Source organism: Corvus kubaryi, unplaced genomic scaffold (assembly GCF_017639235.1).
Source record: "Corvus kubaryi isolate FWS band 111438036 unplaced genomic scaffold, C.kubaryi_AGA036_p1.0 37367, whole genome shotgun sequence".
NCBI lineage: Eukaryota > Metazoa > Chordata > Aves > Passeriformes > Corvidae > Corvus > Corvus kubaryi.
In genome coordinates, this window is record NW_024581119.1 from 238,595 (window position 1) to 257,773 (window position 19,179).

Below are 19,179 nucleotides of genomic sequence, written 5' to 3' on the forward strand. Positions count from 1 at the left end.
GCCGTCGCCGGCGCCGCCGCAGGTTCGGCGGGCCGCAGGCTGTGCACGGCCGGCACCCGTAGGCGGGACCCCCCCGGGCCCCGGCGGCCCCAGCCGCCGCTGCCGGGCCGGGCGGGGAAGCGCCACCGACCGCTGTGCGCCATCTTTACTGAGAGGCGACGAGCCAGAGAGCGGGGCCGGGCCGCGCCCCGCGCCCTGCATAGCGCTTTGCCGGCCCGCGGAGGCGCTGCATAACAGCGGGTATCATGCAGGTTGTGGGGTTCCGCCATCCCCCTGCCCGGACACATGAATAAGCCATGCTCGATCAGTGCTAGCCCGGCATAACGCTGAGCGATATGCAGGGCCCCAGGCCCGAGCCCTAGGGGAGCCTCCCGTCCTGGATAGCGCAGCTTCGGGCCGCCGCGGCCCCTCATAGCTCGCAGTGCTATACAGGCGCGGGGCTCCTCGCGAGCCAGCCCCGGAACCTGCCTGACGTATAATCGAGCCGCAAGCAACCCGCATAACCCTGACGGCGATGCCGAGCGGGAGAACGAGCCGCCGGCGCCCGGGACCGCGCATACTGCATAGGCGGCGCTGCCGACCCCCTGCATAGCGCTGGGTCGTATGCGGGGCGCGGGGCGCGGCCCCGGGTCCGGCATGGCAGAGCCCGCAGCCCCCGCGAGGACCTCGCGCCGCCGAGACCCTGCGATGCCCGGCCCGGGACGAGCCGCTCCGTGCGGGGGGGACCGCGGCCCCGAGCTGTGGCACCGAGGGCGGGCGGCTCCGCCCTACCCTCCCGGCCCCGGCCGTGTCCTACCTGCGGCCCGCCCCGCCGGTGCCGCGTCCCGCTGGGTGCCACCCCGGGGAGGGAGGTGACGGCGAAAGCACCGGGCTGGCAACCCCGTCGTGCACAGCACAGCAAGAACAGGGTTAACATCCAACAAGTGCCCGCCGTATTCTCTGAGAACAGCACTGCAAACACACGGATAAGATGTAAATCCATCTGCTTGGGGACATAAAATACCCATTTTCTTCCGAAGTTCATCAGCTGAGGGCAGGGAAGGAGCGAGGGGCGGGGAGGGGAGGCTGTTTGTCTCCCAGAGAGGCAGCCAGACACTGTTGTGGGCAAGCTGCTGGAGCCCTTTGGGGTCCACAGATCAGATGATGCTTCTGCCTGGGGCCCTGCTGCGGGAGCAGGGCTGGGGGGACTCCTCCCGAGGACTTCCAAGGAGAAGAACTAAAATTAGATGGTTTCTTCCTCTCTAGGGACTGCGAAAGGGACAGGAGCATTTCTGAGCTCTCCCATGCTTTACTAGTGAGGCTTAATCCCATCCTCCCACTGAAGCATTTGCCAGGCCAGTGCTGGTGTGAGCTGCTGCCTCGAGAGGGGCACGCACAGGCAAGAACAAGTCAGAGAGGAGAGGCAGGTCTTGGAGCCAGATCAGACAGCCTTGCTCTCAGTGAGGTTCTCTTGGGTTCAGAATCCTCCTTCCACTCAAGCTCACACACTAAATCCCCTGTGTAATCTCTCTCTCTTTAAGGAACGTATGCTGCAGACTCCCACAGCAGGGCCCAGCCCATTCCCCTCCTTGGTCTCTGTACCTGCTGGGTGAAGGGTTTGTGATGACAGGAGCAAAAAGCTCAGGTTTGCTGGGGCTCTTTGGGAGGATGCCTCACCTCCTCCATGGGAATGAGCAATCACAATACCCTCCCCAGCACTGGGAGGAGGGCCATGCGAGGCAGTCATGCTGTCCTGGCCAGGCTGGTGGGAGAAGCAAGCACAGGACACAGGCTGGGCAGGGAGCTAGTCAGTCGCTGCTCCTGTTGCAGACTCTCCCACAGAAGCTGGGGAGTTCACTGAGCCTCAGTTTTGCCATCTGTGGCACAGAAGTGACCTGTGACCAGTTGTGACCCAGAGCTGCTTTTCAACAAGAAAAAAGAAAAGCTTTCCATCCACAACCAACCTACTGGTTACCACATCTGGAGTGTGTGAGCTCACCTGCACTCCCTGTCAGAAGCGCACAAGGCCTCCTACTGGGATGACGTGCTGAGAAGGCCAGTTCTGCTGCAGGGAGACGAGCAAGTGATGTGCCACTGGCACAGTCACCCCAGGGACATCAGGGTCACTGGTGTGCACAACACAAGGCCCAGAGGAGCAAAGGAACAGCTGAGACAGCAACAGTATCAACAAGGAGCAATACTGACTAAAACCATCTTCTAAGACAGTAAAAACAGGCTGCTAGCTTCAGAGAACTCCTACAAATTATTTTCTGAACACATCAGAGTACAGGTGACTCACCAGGTTTTGTAGAGAACCCTACAAGAGCTGGATGACAACGAGCAAGGTGGTAGAACCCTGGACAGCTCAACCTTTGACCAGTGGGAGCTGAGGTGACACATGCAGCAAAGCTCTGCTTACTTACACAGGCTTCCACTGCACCAGTCAGACACCAAACCAGCAGAGCTGCCTGTAACTACGCTACATTCCCTATGGCATAAGCCATGGAAATTGCTTTTGATAATGGAAAAAGTACTGGAATTTGCTTTTGGTTCCCACTAGCTGATGGGAAGTACATTCAGGAACAAATGGAATGTTTCCCCTTTGCAGCCTCAGACCTCCCCTGGAGCCACAGTTGAAGCACAGTGAGTGTCCCAGAGCGAACAGAGCTCTGGTGACCAAAAGTGGCCTCACCAAAGCAGCTCTGGCACCCTCGGGACTGGCCCACAGATCCCTCTTGAGGAGCCATCCCCACCAGCACTGCCCCCAGGACAGGCTGGCACCTGTCAAGAGTGCCAGACAAGGACCACAACAGCTCGATATGGGCTCCTGGCTTTATTGTCGCAGACCCCATTACAGACCCTGCACCGTGGCGCTGCTGGCATTGCTGAGGTGAGTGTTCACACATTGTACCCGATGATGCCGCCCTTGCCGATTATCTCCCCGATGTAAAACCACATCAGCACCTCCGTGGCCACCAGGCCGTTTCTCAACGCGTCCTGAAAGGAAAAAGCCACTGGTTAGATCCCAGGCTCCCTTAACAGCTCCTCCCTCACTCCCACTGCCACATCCATGCCCTCCAGCAGTTCTCAAGGCAAAAACCCAGAAGTGGAGCAGAGTGTTTGCTGTGTTCAGCCACCCCTCAACATGTCCCATCACAGAAATGTTCTACAACATTAAGTACACTGTCAGCTGTTCGTGGCTTTTTACAGCCCTTTCAAGGATCATTTCCTAGCCCACACACGGGAAACACATTAATTTCAAGGCCAACTGACGACACAGCTGATCAGAGGGCTGGGCTCATTCAGCCACCTATGGATACTCCCTTCCCTGGGACAGAAGGCGATGGGACCAGAGGGGAACAATCACAGCTTGGGCCAGGCAAGAAAGAGTTAAAGCAAAGCCGATAAAATAAAACCCTTTAAACTCTCGACCCCTGAACTCCATGAGCTTCATATGTCGTTGACAACAGTTCCCACCGCTTCCCAAGGCAGGAGCAGAGCATTTCCTGGGTGGCCAGGAGGCTCCCGTTGGAGCTGTCCCTCGGCACCGTCACATCCCGCCCCGGCCGGTACCTTGACAGTGAGCTGCGCCAGGCGGCCGCTCTGGAAGGCCCTGACCAGGCCCTTCATGCTGTCGATGGCTCGGGGAATCTCGGCGGGGGTCGGCGGGGCGAGCTCCACCTTGGCGTAGTACCAGAACGTGGCCAAGCGCGGCTTCGAGTACGTCACGGCGGCTGCGGGGAGGGGGACCGGAGCGGACGGTGTTTTCCTAACGGCGGGAGCCCGCGAGGCCTCCCCGGGCCCAGGCCCCGCTGCCCCTAGCCCCGTTCCCCATCCCCTCCCCTCCGCCCCCCCCCGGCCCGTTCTCACTCCCCTCAGCTCAGCCCATCCCATTCCAAGCCCGTTCCCTCCCCGCTCCCCCGTCGCCCTTCCCGTCCCTCACCCCCGATCAGCTCCGGCCCGCGCTGCACGAGCCGCTGCACGAGCCCCTGCGCGGCCTTGGCCATCGCTGCGCGCGCTCAATGTCACCGCCGCTCACCGCACCCGGCGTTCGCCGCGGGCAGCCCGCAGCGAGGACCCCGGGCCACGTGCGCGGGGCGGGGCGGGGCGGGGCGGGGCCGGATCCGCGGGTTCGAGACCCGCGCAGGGCCGAGACCGCTCCCGCCCCGGGACCACCCCGGTCCCTGCACCAAGCCCGAAGAAGCTTTTCTACAGCTGCCGGCACTGCCAGACCTCCATCACCAGCTTTAAGATGATCTCTATGTTTAATTTCCAATGCCCACCATTCCCAACACTCATTGGGGAAGTAAACCCTGCTACACCCCTGGCATGTACAAGTTGGCAAAACATCCCCCTCCTGTTCATCCCCCCATCCCACTCTGGGAGTGGCTGGAGGCATTGCTTTCACCAAGTGAATGATGGTTACAGTTTAAACACAGAACAGAGGGAGGCGTTTGGTATTGCTGGAAAAGAACGTGGCCAACACAAAGAGCAGGTAATAGAGAGCCAGGGCACCACATCGTGAAGAGGCTGTGCTCTTCCCCCCGAGGCTGAGGCTCAAAGCTGTAGTGCAGTGGAAAGTCTTAGTATTAAAGAGTGAGTCTTGAAAGGAAAAGAGAGAACAAGGGCTAGCAGGGAAGATCCGAGAAGAGACTCCAAAGGTGGTGGCAATGCATTAATTGTGGTCATCATTAGGGTGGCAGCTCCAGCCATTACCCCTGCATGGCTGTAATCCTGTCTGCGACAGGAGGTTTGGAGATGAGATCCTGTTTTTCAATTCAGCGTGTCCTGCAGCTCCTCCTCCTTCTGCTTTTTCCTCTCTGCAAGCCATCGCTGGATCTTCTCTTTTAGCTCTGTGTTTGGTCTGATCTGGTCCATAGTGAGGGGACTCCGATTGAAAGGATCTGTCTGATCACTGAAAAATAAAACATCAAGGAGATTATTTGGACAATTCTGGTGCTAGAGATAAAAAAAAAAGAGAGAGAGGTCAGGAAGAGTCACTGGACATATGAACTAGATCCCCAAAAGTATCAAGGTATGAAGGCTGTGCTGCACACCTGAGGAGGTGTCGGGCTATAGTCGATCGGTCCACGGTGACGCGGGAGGAGGGCAGGATGACAGGGTCTGACATCAGAGTGCTCATGATTGGATCCAGGAATTCATCACAGGCATCCGCATATGTCTCCTCTTCCTGCTGCTGCCGGTCTGCAAGAGACTAGGGAGCACGCGTGGCTTTGAGGGATTCAGCCTCCCTGTTCTTTAAAAACCAGGGAGCACTCACAGGTCTGTGCAGGCAGGGAACCCTCCCAGCTGCCCCACCTGGACCTTGGACAAAGCTCCACTCCCAGAAATCCAGCTCCATAGCAAAGATGCAGCAATACACAGAGGGAAAAGGACATAGGGAACCAGCTCCATCTTTTTTTGTATGTTAAATTCTCTTCAGTGCTCACCTTGATCCTCTCAGCCAGGTTACTAAAAGACACTATCATGTTTCCAGGCTTGTTGATCTTCTTCAGAACTCTCACGGTCTGGGCAAAGAGCGTTGGTGAGTAGGAGCGGCCGTCCTTGGGGACTGTGGCACAGAAGTTTTCTTCATCCCTGCACCACAGGTTACGTGAGAGAAAAGGTTTAAGAATCCCCATTTATCAGGGCTGCAGAACAGTCCCCACAGCAGCCACATTCCTATAGCAAGGAACTAAAAGCTAAAGAAAAGCTTGAGTGTAACTAAGCATTTCTCCCCCACTATCACCAAGACGGCTCCTGGATGGCTCCTGCCACCAACAGGCTCACTCCCCTCGTCACCTACCCAAGGTTTAGGTAGATGGTGCAGATGTCAGACACGAGCTGCTGCGGCTTGAAGTCAAACTCACTGAAATCCTTCACTTTCAAAGCTCCCATTTTAGGCCCAACCAGGTGTTGCAGGAAGTAGTTGAGCATGGAGATGATGCGCTCAGCAAGGAAAGGATGCACAAACAGGGACTTGATTTCTGGAAAGGAAAGCAACAGTGCAGAGATTCACAGCAATTCCATCCTGATTTGACCACACTGAAACCAAGTTCCTGCCTGCTCACTCCCTGGCAGGGCTCTTCTCTAGGTCCTGGCAGGCAGGAGGGGCTCTTTTACCTACCTGAAGTCAGGAAAGCCAGAGTGCCAATGGTTTCATTGGACATGATGTTGTGGAAACGCGCCAGCTGACCAAACATCTGCAGGCTGGACTCCTTCTCACGGCGAGCCTCCGGGGACAGGCTGTCCCACTCACCTCGGTCCTTCTCGATCTGCTGAACTTTGATCTTGCTGAGGTACTGCAAGACAGAACACATGGACTGTTTGGTTGGATGGTGATGCCAAGGAGCTCCAGAAATGGTCAAAACCAGTCGGGCAACATCTGTATCACCCATCTTATCTGCCAGCCTTCCGGTAATTGGTTCTCTGGCAGGTAACAGCTCCCCAAAAAAAGCCCTTTCTAGCAGCAACAGCAGCTCTGAAAGGAGTGGAGAGACATTCAACACACACCAGGGACATGAGGGCACCTGGAATTCCCTTGTGATCCCAAAGCAGAACTGCCTGGAGACAAGAGGCCTTTATTAGGATAAAACACTTGCAGACAGGCCAAGGGGGTTTGAGAATCAAAATCCACAATGATTGTTTAAAGCCTGAGTGTATCCAGATCATGCTGGCAGATTTCCCAGCATGCTTCCTGTCGGATCTGAAAAAGCCCTTCTGCTCCTCTTAGTTCTGAGCTGCCTCCCGAGCCCAAAGGAAGGAAGGGTAACCTGCAGACAGGGCCCCAGACTCCCCCCTTCCTCCTGCCTTTGCCCCTTCTGCCAGGGCGTTGGCCACACCATCTTGGGATTGCTTCCTGCATAGTACCTACTGCAGAGATTCACCACGCAGGGCCGGGCAAGCTGGCCTGTTCTGGAGGTCAGTATCACACCAGGGAAATGCAAACTTGTTTATGTGGTGCTGATGGAACGTGAGCTCAGCCCTACCTGTATGGCTTCATCCAACAGGAAAATGGCATCGTTCATGAGCAGGTTAAGGAAGCGCAAGAAGAGAGGGGGATTCATTGCCTCCAGGTTCTCTGAGGCATAATCAGCCAGAGCCTGCAAGGAAAGGGAGAACAGCAAATTCTGCAGCACAGTTCCCCAATGGCAGGACATGGACCCATGTGCTCCATGCAGAGCTGCACACTCACATGGGCACACTCCAACTTGCACCTCTTGCCTCACCTTTATGCTGTCCCGGTAGGAATCAGTGTCCCACATGTACCTCAGGATGGGATACATGGGACGGCGGTAGTTGAACTTCTGTTCAAACTGGTGCGGGTCACCTGGGCACAAGCCAAAGAGCCTCTCAAGTGGACAGTTCCACACAAGTGCTACACAGGGAACACAACTCTTCCATTCTACGATTACCTGTAAACTCGATATCCACAAAGACTTTGATGAGTGCCTCGGCCAGGTGGGCAGCATGTTGGTAAGAGCAGAACACTCGCTTGCGATGAAACACACTCGAGACGAGTGGGTTCTGAGCCTGATCCAAGTGAGGCATCACAGCTTCCAGCACTTCAGCCAGCTTGGCTCGCAGGTGAGGATTTTTCATCCTGCAAGAAAAAATAGAAAGCAAATCCAGGATGGCATGAGGGCCATGGTGCAGAATGGAGCTGCTCAGGAATCACTCCAGGAGCTGTGCCCATCCATGCTCGAGTGCAGACCGTCTGTAAAGCCAGCCCCGGGTCAGCACTCCCTCGCACACACTCAATGCCGCAGTGAAATCGCAGGCAGAGGCCAGAGAGTGTGGGAACAGCCAAGCTGCTGCTCTCACCCTTCCCACAGCAGCTCTCCCACTCACAGCCCAATGCCTGCTTGTCAGCTGGAGCTCCTGAGCAAACCCCACCAGCTATCCCAGCTGTTTTCCTACTGCCCATAGACCTTCTTCCTTTTTACCCTGCTAATCTCCAAGTGCTTTGCCTGCTGCATCTGCTGTCTAGCACCAGGCACTGAGGTCAGAGTATACCTCTGCTGCACCTGCGGGGCAGAAGCCAAACCACCTGCCCCAGGTGACACTGTAGGGGACTGCCAGGAAGAACTAAAGCCTCCATCTCCCGGGGACAGCGGGAACAATGAGAGCTGCCTACCACGGGAAACCTCCATCTGCTGCTGCTGCTGCCAGGAGCTCACTGCATTTACACACGTAAGTGTAAATGATCGAACAGCAGAAATGCAGAAAGCAGGGCAATGTCTTACCAGGAAGATCGATAGAACTACTCAGTTCTGTTCAGTGGACATTATAGAGACACTCCCAACAGATCAGCCCCAGAAGCTCCCTTTAACAAGTACAAAATGGCTGTAGCTGATGAGATTTCTGCATCATACAACCGAACACATATTTAAGCACCAAATCCCATCTAAACCTTGCATGAAGCCTGTGGCCTCCAGGCACGCCTTTGTTCCCTCTGTGCCTCCTGCAGGCAGATTTCAGCTGTTCCAAAAAGATCAACCTGCTCACAGCTGCACAAACCAAGCCTCAAGACAGCTCTGCAATTTCTGCTTGCTTGGTCACCCCGGGTGTTCTGCAACAAGCACCCAGGGCTGCACCTACCTCTCCACATCACCCATGAAAACAGTAACAAAGTGAAGGATGTGCTCCAGGGAATCGGCAGAAGTCTCCAAGATGTCATCCGCAAAACGCCGCAGGAAAATGAAGAAGTCGCCCAAATTATCAGCAAAGAACTCTGCAAACAGAGATTGTAGCTGAGCTCCTCCCCAGGCAGCTCACCTTGCCCTTTTCCAGCCTCCCATCCACTCTCCCCTCACCACCCTGATGTTGATTAAGTATTGGCAATTAACAAGCTGTATTAGAACCTGCCATGGAGAAGGATGCCCAGCCTGATGGCCCAATACCAGGGATTCACTTCCCATCTCCCCTCCCAGAAGTCAGGTCACTTATGGGGTGAATCCAGCATCTGTCTGCTGATCACAGTTACACAACCCCCAAGGGAAGAATCCTGAAGCAGACCCCAGAAGAAAGAGTTTACACATAGAGAAAATAGTAAATCAATGCAGAATTTGCCACTTGCCAATGAGTAATGACCTTTTAAAAGGTCAGCAGCTTCACTACCCTAAGTATGGCCCCTCAAACAGCCCCAAATTTTCTAAGAGTGATCCTCTTCAGAGAGACTATTCTGCACCATGTCAGCAGTAGCACCGTGTCCTGCCCTGGACAGGGAAGCACTTGCTCAGGCATCTCTGCCAGTGCTCATGTATGACAGGTGTTGGCACAGACCCCCAGCAGGACCCGGGGCTTCACCTGGCACGTAGGCCAGTGCACTGTGCTCCACCTCCGGCAGTGGGAAGGTCAGCTCCAGCGGCTCTGTCCCATGGTTCCCCACAGCCAGCTGCACCAGCAGCACTGCCATGGACACCTGCAGGTTCAGGCAGTTTTGCAGCATCTGTGGTTCCGTCATTGCTGTCTTGGTGGAGAGATAGATGGTCATCAGGCGCTCAAACTGCTCCCTGAGGCTGTCAGCAGCGGGGCTGGAGCTCTGCTGAGCTTCTCGCCATGCCACTTGCAGGCGGTGAAGGCTTTGGTTTATCTTTACCATCTGGTCATGCAACCTGCCCAGGAAAGGAGGCAAGAAGGGGCTGAGGAGACAGACAGACAGAAACACATCCTGCCTCACCAATGCAGAAGCTGGTGAGAGACTGTTTGTGCCAGTGGATTCAGATTATTTCTTGTGGGTACCCTGTCTGGGGCTCTGGCAATGGGAAGCCTTGGGGAAAGGCTTGCCAGGTCCTGGGAGGATACGAGACCCTGTGAGGGACCATGGCACCTGCAGAGTGGCCTGGGCACATGGCAGAGCCCTCTTGCAGCACCGAGCTCCCTTGGGCCACTGAGGTCAGGGATCCAGCACAGCCCAGAGAGGCCTGCAAGGTGACACTTCAGTTTCCCAGCAACAAGCCACTTGCATAATAACTTTTTTGTCAATGTCTATATTTAGAGAATAAACCAGAAGGGGACTCTGCTTGGATCAGCCATGACCTCACAGTATCCAGGCAACGATTTGCAGAGGGAAGCTGTGCAAAACAGAGTGTTTTGGTGTCCAGAAAATCCTCTCCTAGAAGCTGACAGCTACCTCACATTCCTGCTTCACATACAGCCCAGCTATCAGGGCATTTAGGTCACTCCCAGTGGGTAGGTGCTCTGCCACCTGGGTGCTCTCTAGTTGTGAAGGGAGGTGCCAGCGGCCCCTGCCCCAAAGAGAGGGGGGAATGGAGCAACCCACAAATACCCAGCATTTGGCTACTGGTGTCTACAAATAACGTGGAGCCTTTAGGACTCCTTTATTAGGATAAAACACTTGCAGAAAGGCCAAGGGGATTTGAGAATCAAAACCCACAATGATTGTTTAAAGCCTGAGTGTATCCAGATCAGCAAAAATGTGAGCAAAATTTCTTCCTGCAGTCAGTCAGGCTGAAGTTCAGGCAGCAGCTCAGCTGGCCACTCTGTGTTCAGAGTATTTACCGAAATTCCCATAGCTGCACATGGGTGGAAAACAGCCCCAGGGGAACTGAGAGCAGGTACCTGTGAAACCCCAAGTGCAGGGTATACTGCGTGAGCACCAGGTTTTCTGTCACCAAGTTGTAGCTGTTTGCAGACTGTGGCTCTTGCTCACTCAGAGCAGGGATCAAACATGTTTCTTTTTCCAAACCTGTAAGGAAAAGCATCTCTGCATCAGGTCCCACCCAGCAGTGCTGGTGAGGAGAGGGCTTGAGAGGGTCCTCCTGAGGACACAAAAGGGCTCCTGGTGATGCTGGCAGCGTTTTATTTGTATGCAGCTCTTTTTCCTTATCTCTAGTCACACCTCTAATTCTTCCCTAAGCCTAATGGCACCCACTGAGAGGGCACCACCGGGTAAAGTGGGGACCTGAGGAGACTCCCTTTCCCATTCTCTTACTCCCAATGTTTAGGTGTACCTTTCATGTGTACGTTCTTGCTCCTCCTCTCTTCTTCGTTCAGCTCCTTCAGAGCACAGTAGGTAGGGTTGAAGGTTAGCAGCTTTGGAGATCTGGGTTTGCAGAAGGGCTGGCACAGCTTCAGGAGGGCAGCCCCCAGGTTGAGGAAGAAGGCATCTGAGGCATACATCTGGAAGAAAATCTCCGGCATCTGGTTAGCCCAAATTTTGGTGCGGCCTGCATTCGCATGGAGGCAGTTTCCGAGCCAGGAGAGAATCCTGTGCTTCATCTCTGGTGACAGCTGCAACAGGTTCTTCAGCATCTGGTAGATCTTCTCATGGAACTGAGCCATGAACTGTTACAGGAAACATAACACAGTTGAATGAGTCCTTGGGGTTTGTTCTTTTGCCTCTCTGGTATTACTGCTATCGACTCTTTCTGGATCCAGACCGTGTCCTGCTCCTCATGATACCCCTGTGAATCACCCATCTCACACACAGTGTTACAAGCAGGTCAGATCCTGGGGCTGTCAGCAAAGAACAGTTAGGGATGTCCTCAAAAGCATAGTTGAGAGCAATTTGTTCCCCTACGGAGTAAATCCAGATATCTTTGCCTAATCTGGCAGCCTTAGTGAAAAAGATTTCACCTTAGTGAAAAAGACCCTCTCAAGAATCACCTCTGCAGCCCAGTTCACTCCTGTATTTATATCCTGCATCCTTATGTTTCACTCCTGACCTACTGGAATGTTCCTAGTGCTGTTCCTCTGAAGAAGATATTTACTCGCATAGTGACAGAGAATGTTGCCTGTCACTTTCTCAGCTGGGGAATTGTTTTAATTACCAGACAGGTACTGAAAGCTATTCCCTGGTGATTGCAACACCTGAGGTAGATGATCTCCACTTAGCACCTCAAGTTACTGATGTCTGTTCCACCAGTACCACCCAACCTTTTTCCCAAAGCTCAAGCAACTTTGACAAGACACAAAAACTTTGGTTACAATCACCCAAGGCAGCTGGTGAAACTGTTCCCATGCTCCAGCTGGAGAATTCAAAGTGGTTTTGGGATGTGCCTAGTTGCAAGCCAGGCTATTCCTGAACCAGTGGTGGAACTCAAGCCCCGATACCACATCTTAAACCCTCAGGCAATGAGAGGCCACTAAACACCACAGGAAGCAGAACAGCCCCGCTTCTCCCACCTGATGGATGTTGGACTCCTGCACTTTAATCTCCTGTGGGCTGGATCGGGATGGATTCAGAAAGTAGCCATGGTTCTCCACCACGCCAGGCGTCTTCAACAAACAGGAGATATTTAAAACGGCACCAAGCAAAGTCTTCTGGTACATCTGCCCATTGCTGGGATCCTTGGGCTGGATGTAGCCTGCAAAAACCTGGGGAACGCATCAGGACATGCTGACAGTTGCCCAAAATCCCAGTAAAAAACCCCAAAAAACTGATGGGTTTGTGACAGGCTATGAGAAAGGAGGGGAGGGGTACGACTACACACATCAGGTGTTGTTACACCACACTGCTGGTCTGGCCTCTGCAGATCAGGTCTTGTAAATGTGCCCCTGCAAAAAGCTCCTGCCTAAGCCCAGATACCCACCTTTGCGATGTCCTTCTGCTTTGTGAAGTAGAGGAGCACATCGAGGTATGTGTACAGCAGGATCTGGCAGAGGTCCAGCTCCTTGATTCTCCCCAACAGAATGTCAAACACAGGAACCATGACCTCCCCGAACGTCCGCACCTCCTCGTCCATCATTAAGGCTTCTATGACCTCCTCAAGGAACTCGGTCATGTCTTCGAACTCTGGCAGGCGACACAAGGCTGTTACTCACAGTGATCCAACAGCCAAACTGACCCGAACACAACCCCCTCTTTTGGCAGCGAGGGGAGCCAAAGCTTCACCCAACTCCACAATGATCCAGGGCAGCCTCGCAGCGCTGAGGCAGTGGCATAACCCGGCCGCACTTACGTGCCCCTCTAAGTGTCTCCAGCATCAGGTCCACCAGCTGCTCATACACGTTCTGGTTGACGTAGATCTCCGGGGTGAGAAGGACAGTACGAGTGTTTGACACTGTCAGGTTGCGGCAGCGCACTGCGAAGGGCAGAAGATTCTCCGGGACCTTGGTTATCTGTGCAAGGAGAACAAGGCAGTGTAGGGACCCCAGGCATTACAACTTTAGCTCGGTCACTCCAGAGCACAGAGCTGGGTGACGGAGCTGCCTTCCTGCTTGGCAACCTGTGCCCACCTCTTCCTGTGCCCTGCGGAAGCAGGCATAGAGGTAGCGCAGGATCTGCCTCTCCCCAGCGTCACGGTCAGCCGAGAGGTTCTGGCTGCTGGCAGAGGTCATGTGGATCAAGTGGCTCCCGGGCTCCGGCAGCAGCAGGCGGGTGAACAGGGCCTGGGCACCGGCAGAGACAGGGTACAGTGACACAGTCCCAGCACAGAGCTCATCCCTCCAGAGTAGGAAGCTCCACACCACGCAGGCTAATTGATTCCTGCTGGGAAGAGCTCTCTCTATCCCTCATTAAGTAACAGAGTGCTGGACTAAGAACCCTCAGCTGCTTCTGGCCTAAGCAAATCCTCCAGTCCCTCACGGAGTAACAATACCCCCAACACAAACCATTTCCACTGAAATTCTCAGCAAGAATGACTGATACAGCCACAAATGAAGACGAGTGAGTGCATGGACGATGCTGACTGAGCTCTCTTTGGTTTTTGTTCCCTTCCCCACCCACAAAGACCTGCAGGGCAGCAAACTCCTGAAGCCTCCAGGAGAAAGGGCTGGATTCCCCAAATTCTACACTTTTCTCAGTCTCATATCCCAAAAAACCTCATGGACTTTTCCAGCAAAACCACGAGTAGCAGCTTCACGTCAAGTTTTGGACAAGGATTTGGGATACATCATATGCACGTTCTGAGGAAACAAAACTCAGTCCTGTGGCCAAAGTCTGCAGATGGCTCCAGGCAGGCGTCCTCACCTGCTCCACATTGTCCATGTCCAACCAGTCCTGGTCATCCAGGTCTGCAGCCATTTCCTCCAGGTAGACACAGCGTGCTGGGATCCCATTCCCACTCTTCATGCTGGGGTCACCTGGGAAGGGCAGAGGGACCTGTTCTACCTACATGGACGGGGAACCCGCAGGCAGGACCTGCCCCTAGCACAGCCCCTGGCACTGCCCCCTCCCAGCTGTTCCCTCTGCTGTCAGACAAACCCGACATGCAGAGCTGCCCCAGCCTGTACGGCACCCCCGCCAACCCGGGCGGTTCCCGGGCTCACTGTTGTCCAGGGTGATGAGGAAGATCCTCTGGATCATGTGGTTGATGTTAAGCTGCTCACAGAGCTCCCGCTGCGAGCGGAAGGAGCGGCTGATCTCGGCCACCGAATAGTCACAGTCGTCCAGGCTCTCGGAGACACTGTTGTCGGAGTCATCCTGGCTGATGGACGTCTCCTCGCCTGCATGACAGAGCCCTCAGCGCCTCAGGGGCCAGCCCTCGCCCAAGGGGACCGCCTCGCCCCCTCCCCAAGGGCCGGCTCCTGCCCCAGGGCCAGCCTCGCCCCCCCCCCACCTGTCAGATGCCGCAGCTGCTGCTGCTTCTGGACGGCGGCGAAGTGCTTGGCGGCAGCAACGGAGCCGAAGAGGGCAGCGAAGGGGTTGCTGGAAATGCTGTTGTTGTTCTCCTGGTCGGTCATCTCCCCTCAGAGCCGCGCCATACGGGGGGGCCGGGGCAAGGCTGCAGGGAGGGCCGCCTTCAGGGCCCGGGCCCGCTCCCCCGGGCGCGGCGGGCTCGTCCCGCCCGGTGCGGGGGCTCCGGTCCCAAAGCTGCTCCCTCCGGTCCCAAAGCTGCTCCCTCCGGTCCCACCTCGGCCGTCGCGGGACAGCGCTGTGCGTCACCGCGTCGCTTAGTAATGACGTCACCGCGACGCGCCGGAAGCGAAGCTGCGGGAGGCGGAACTTAGCGCGTGAGGGGGGCGGCAGCGCCTCCTGGCGGCGCGGAGAGGGAAGGACACCGGGAAACGGGAGCGGAGCGGAGAACGGGACGGGGACGGGCACACGGACACGGACCCGAGCGTGTCCCGTACTGTGAAACGCGATCGTCTGTGCGATAACCGAGTTTGTGTTTGTTATTCGCCCAGTGACCTGCATTTGAATAGTAACGAGGTGTAAATGGCATGCTTAGTATGCAAATCACGATTTTATATCGAATCAATGCGCATATTGACCCTTATTAACTTTGCACCTACAAACACTTGTTTGCAGCTGCATAAACACAGCAAAAGCTGCAGCTTTTTTTTTTTTTTAATCCTTTTTCTTGTGTGGGGAGTTTTATGTTTGTAGGGGATTTGGGCTGGGGCTGCAGGGGGGGTGTGGTGTAGGGACATTGATGTCTATGTTTATATTACACCCCTGCTCCCATCCATCCCTCTGTGCTGGGCTGACATCGGCCCCAGGGCCCCCCCAGCTGCTCCAGCCCTCCTTCTCACCCCTCTGAGTAGGACAGATTTCAGGTGGGGTCAGAAAAGACCCTGCCCAAGACTCCATGGGAAGATACAAAGGTAGGCTGATAGAGGGAAAGCAAAGGCGGACAAAGGGGGTTAAATCCAAAGGGTTATTCTGCAACCCATGAAACGCTCCCTGAGGCAAAGCTGGCTGGGCACTGCAGGAGGGTCCCCAGCACAGCCAGACCCTGCGTACACAGATCTTACTGATTTTTTTTCAATCCAGGCCCCTGCAGGTGACTCCAGTGATGTCACTCCTGTAATATTACTTTAATTCTACTACACCGTGTCCACCCTCTCCCAGCATCAGCCTGGTGCAACATTTCCATGCCAGAGGAGTCCTGGGGCACCATGTCAGGCAGGGAGGGGGAGCAGCTTGGGGTGTTGGGGGGGATGGCATGGTGCAGGACTGAGCCCATGGCACTGGGGGGCTCTGGGCTTTGCCTCCTCTTCACCTGGCCCCCCCGAGGGTTCCCCCAGAACAAACACGGCTGATGGTTGGGTGGTTTTGTCATGAACAGCCTTTACTTGCCCACTAGTCACACTTCTTGTTCCTTGTTACAAAAGAACAGCGTAACAAAAATAATGCCCTGTGGCTGCAGCTGGGGGAATGTGGGGGGCGAGGGCACAAGGTCTCAGCCCCGCAGAGGAGGGTGGGCTATGGCACTGTTGGCGTGGGGCACCCACGGGCACCAACCGGGCCGGGGCATGGCCAGGCGGCCCGTCCCACGGTCCCCGGAGCGGCTCAGGCAGGTAATTCCTGCTCCGGTGGCTCATCCCGGATGCCCTCAGCCACGCTGCCAGGAACACTCATCCCCACCAGCACGTCCTCGCTGGGTCCCGGCAGCACGCAGGGCTGCAGGAGGTGGTCCCAGTAGAGGCTGAGCGTGGAGTGTTCCTGCTGTTCCAGCTCCTTCAGCTCGTGCAGCTCCTTGGCGCTGGCCGCTGGTGTCTGCACCTCGAAGGTCATCTCGAAGCGGCTGTAGTCCACCTGGAAGGCGCCTTTCTCCAGGGACATGCAGGGCTCGAAGCGGTATCCCCAGAGGATCTCGTCCTCTGTGTAGGAGGTGCGGGCTTGGCACGTCATTCCTGCGGCAAGACAACGGCTGAGCTGTTCCGGGGCACCGCAGCGAGCCCCCTGCTCCTAATGAGGGGCTTCCAGCCCTGCATCACCCATGGCCCACTGCAGCCAGTTTTGACCCTGAGCATCTCTTGACCTGATGTCACTCCTGGGCCCAGGTTTCCCCAGCATCTCCAGGACCCCAGGGAAGCCACCCCTCTCCACCCTGACCCCCCCAGATCACTTGCCTGTGGCTTCCACGATGCCCTCAAGGATGATAATGATTTCGAACTGCTCCCGGCGCAGTGACTCGGCTGACATGTCCCAGAAAGGGCTGTGACGGTTGATGACATGGCAGATGATCTGGGGCTCCACCAGGAACAGACGGTCCTCCCCTGTGTCATAGCCCAGGTTCAGTTCCGACTGCTCCAGGGGGATGAACTCCCCCTCAGCCGTCTGACGGGACTTGATCAGCTTTGCCCTGATCTTGGCATCCACCATGTGGCTTTCCCGCAGGTCCCCCACACGAAACATCAGGCAGAGCTTCTCGTCCCGGCGGGAGATGACGCAGTTCTTGCTGAAGATGAGGGTCTGGGCACGCTTCTTGGGCCGGGAGATCTTAACGAACATGCAGCCAACCATCATGGCATCGATCATGGAACCGACGATGGACTGTGCCATCAACAGGATGACGCCCTCGGCACAGTTGGCTGTCACCATCCGGGTGCCATAGCCAATGGTCCGCTGGCTTTCCACTGAGAGGAGCAAGGCAGAGACAAAGCCATCCACATTCTCGATGCACGCCCGCCACTCGGGATCGCCCTGGTGCCCAACGTCACCCCGCACCCAGGCGTCAAAGAAGTAGATAAAGCCAAAGACCAGCCAGGTGATGATGTAGCACATCATGAAGACGAAGAGGAACCAGCGGTACTTGAGGTCTACAATGGTGGTGAAGATGTCCGAGAGGAACCTCTTCTTGTCCTGGATGTTGCCCAGATTCACCTGGCACTTGCCCACTTTTGTCACATAGCGCTGCCGCTGCCGCTTGCTAGCCTGGACCATCGGGCTGTCCTCCTCCAGCAGCTTGCAGCGCCGGCTCTGCAGCCCCTCCGGGGTGGGAATGGTGGAGCTGCGGGCAGAAGTCTTGCCGTGTGACGAGTTGGGGATGTTGGCCACGCTCAGTGCATGCAGCGGATACAAGCGGGCACCTGCCTCTTGTGGGGCAGGTGGTGGGCACCAGGACGGACGGCCACGGTGGTGCTGGGTGGTCAGGCTCCCGCGGCTTGGCAGCAGGGATGGCTCACCAGGGACCAAGCCGCTGTGACGGGGTGCAGATGGATGGTTTGGCATCGGGGCGCTTCTCTTGGCAGTGGTGGCGGCGGCTTGCTGCCCGCTGTCCTCCCCCAGAGCCCCAGGGGCGGGCGGGAGATCTGGCTGCGGGGGGGAAAGGAGTCCGTCGGTGAGAAATCGCCTCCGACAACAACCGCGAGCACCCGGCGGCATCATGTGCCGAGGATGCCCAGAGCCTCGGGGCGAGCCATACCTTCTGGGGGAAGGTGCCGTAGCGGCTGGTGTCGGTGGGTGGCCGGGGCAGGTAAGCCAGCATGTGCTTGGCCGTGGGGGTCTGCGCCGGGGGGATGGAGTTGCTGCGGCCGCGGGGCTCCTCGGGGGCCAGCCAGCCGCCGGCGCCGCCGCTGTTGCGGGCGTAGGGGAGCACCATGGCGGTGCCGGGGCGGGGGCTCAGCCCCGGGCTGGGTGCGAGGTCCTGCCATGGGGGAGACAAAGCAGGGAGTTATTTTGGACCCGGAAAGCAGCTTGCGGCTCCGGTCCCTTCTCCGCATCCCCAGGGGCCAGGGTCTGCGGGGGGCCCCCTTGCCCAGCAATGCATGTGCCAGCCCCGGAGCTATGCCGGGGTGGCTGTGGGCTGGCTCCAGATGGCTAAGCCCATTAGGGGCCATAACTGCATCGCAAGGCCGGGGAAGGACGCATTCGTCTCCGGTGGGAAGCAGCCCAGGCAGCCGGCAAGCTCTGGGTGAGCGCCTAAGGCACTGTTCCACACTTGTTCCAGGCCGTGGCGGTAGCTGCCGGTTCTCTAAGAAGCTCTGAGCAGAAATGGATGGCCCCTAGGTGCGGAGGAAGGACAGCCTGTGAGAGAGATGCAGACCCCATAGCCGGGCTCCTCGGGACAGGCTGAGTCCAGCCGGTGCCCCCGGGGAGACGTGATGGGAGGTCATGGTCCTGGAAACGCAACCCGGAGTGCAGCGACCTGCGGGGTTGGGGGTGGTGATAGGGTGGGAGTGTTGGTGCTCTGCCTCCTCCGAGCATCCCCTGCCACTGCAGAGCAGCGGGACCAGAGGTCCTCAGTGCCACGATGGAGGATGTCACTCTACGGACCAACCTCCCGGCTCCCCAGACCCCTTGGCGCGCGGGACACCCACCTCATGTCCAGGCAGAGCGGCTGGCAGCCCGGCAGACGTCGTTCTCGGCTTGTGGCTCCCGCCGTGCCCTGGCCACTGCCAAGCATCTTCCCACCGGTTGTGGATGGGAATCCTCTGCCGGGCTGTGCCACCGTGGCCGGTGGGAGGGAAAGGAGGACTGGGAGCTTGGTGGCGGCCGCCAATCCTGCTCCAGCAGCAGAAGGTCACCCGTTAATCTGTCTCAATGACAGGCACAATTACTTTGAG

At 56.7% G+C, this 19,179-nt stretch overlaps 4 protein-coding genes across 4 annotated transcripts in view; all 4 read right to left on the minus strand.

Annotated features, from left to right (window-relative positions):
* Positions 1-298, minus strand: part of KMT2A (lysine methyltransferase 2A) — a 42,533-nt gene extending 42,235 nt beyond the window's left edge. The window contains exon 1 of the mRNA XM_042034029.1: positions 150-298. Coding sequence (XP_041889963.1) covers positions 150-298 — 149 coding nt within the window. The remainder of the gene's footprint in view (positions 1-149) is intronic.
* A 2,499-nt stretch (positions 299-2,797) lies between these two features.
* Positions 2,798-4,064, minus strand: ATP5MG (ATP synthase membrane subunit g). Its single transcript, XM_042034379.1, has 3 exons — positions 3,923-4,064; positions 3,553-3,713; positions 2,798-2,976 (listed from the first exon to the last, which is right to left on the minus strand). Exons 1-3 carry the CDS (start codon positions 3,984-3,986, stop codon positions 2,878-2,880), a joined length of 324 nt encoding a protein of 107 aa, XP_041890313.1. The 5' UTR covers positions 3,987-4,064; the 3' UTR covers positions 2,798-2,877.
* A 161-nt stretch (positions 4,065-4,225) lies between these two features.
* Positions 4,226-14,838, minus strand: UBE4A (ubiquitination factor E4A). Its single transcript, XM_042034366.1, has 19 exons — positions 14,505-14,838; positions 14,215-14,391; positions 13,916-14,028; positions 13,183-13,335; positions 12,906-13,065; positions 12,537-12,739; positions 12,130-12,321; positions 10,956-11,289; positions 10,564-10,690; positions 9,289-9,596; positions 8,581-8,713; positions 7,395-7,582; positions 7,209-7,309; positions 6,969-7,082; positions 6,107-6,281; positions 5,786-5,966; positions 5,430-5,577; positions 5,037-5,194; positions 4,226-4,894 (listed from the first exon to the last, which is right to left on the minus strand). Exons 1-19 carry the CDS (start codon positions 14,626-14,628, stop codon positions 4,753-4,755), a joined length of 3,231 nt encoding a protein of 1,076 aa, XP_041890300.1. The 5' UTR covers positions 14,629-14,838; the 3' UTR covers positions 4,226-4,752.
* Positions 14,839-15,938: 1,100 nt separating this feature from the next.
* On the minus strand, positions 15,939-18,215 carry LOC121667576 (G protein-activated inward rectifier potassium channel 4-like). The gene is made up of 3 exons (XM_042034369.1): positions 18,039-18,215; positions 16,744-17,929; positions 15,939-16,524 (listed from the first exon to the last, which is right to left on the minus strand). Exons 1-3 carry the CDS (start codon positions 18,213-18,215, stop codon positions 16,181-16,183), a joined length of 1,707 nt encoding a protein of 568 aa, XP_041890303.1. The 3' UTR covers positions 15,939-16,180.
* Positions 18,216-19,179: the final 964 nt, after the last annotated feature.

Bases quoted from the DNA above. Each gene is read 5' to 3' on its own strand.
- ATP5MG (XM_042034379.1), bottom strand. From the start codon at position 3,986: ATGGCCAAGGCCGCGCAGGGGCTCGTGCAGCGGCTCGTGCAGCGCGGG. The intron at 3,714-3,922 runs GTGAGGGACGGG...CCCTCCCCGCAG, and splicing joins CGGGCCGGAGCTGATCGGGG to CCGCCGTGACGTACTCGAAG. The intron at 2,977-3,552 runs GTACCGGCCGGG...TTTTCCTTTCAG, and splicing joins TGGCGCAGCTCACTGTCAAG to GACGCGTTGAGAAACGGCCT.
- UBE4A (XM_042034366.1), bottom strand. From the start codon at position 14,628: ATGACCGACCAGGAGAACAACAACAGCATTTCCAGCAACCCCTTCGCT. The intron at 13,336-13,915 runs GTGAGGACGCCT...GCCGGTGCCCAG, and splicing joins ACATGGACAATGTGGAGCAG to GCCCTGTTCACCCGCCTGCT. The intron at 13,066-13,182 runs GTGGGCACAGGT...CTCCTTGCACAG, and splicing joins TCCGCAGGGCACAGGAAGAG to ATAACCAAGGTCCCGGAGAA.
- LOC121667576 (XM_042034369.1), bottom strand. From the start codon at position 18,215: ATGGTGCTCCCCTACGCCCGCAACAGCGGCGGCGCCGGCGGCTGGCTG. The intron at 17,930-18,038 runs GTATGGCTCGCC...TCCCCCCCGCAG, and splicing joins ACGGCACCTTCCCCCAGAAG to CCAGATCTCCCGCCCGCCCC. The intron at 16,525-16,743 runs GCAAGTGATCTG...GTCTTGCCGCAG, and splicing joins GGGCATCGTGGAAGCCACAG to GAATGACGTGCCAAGCCCGC.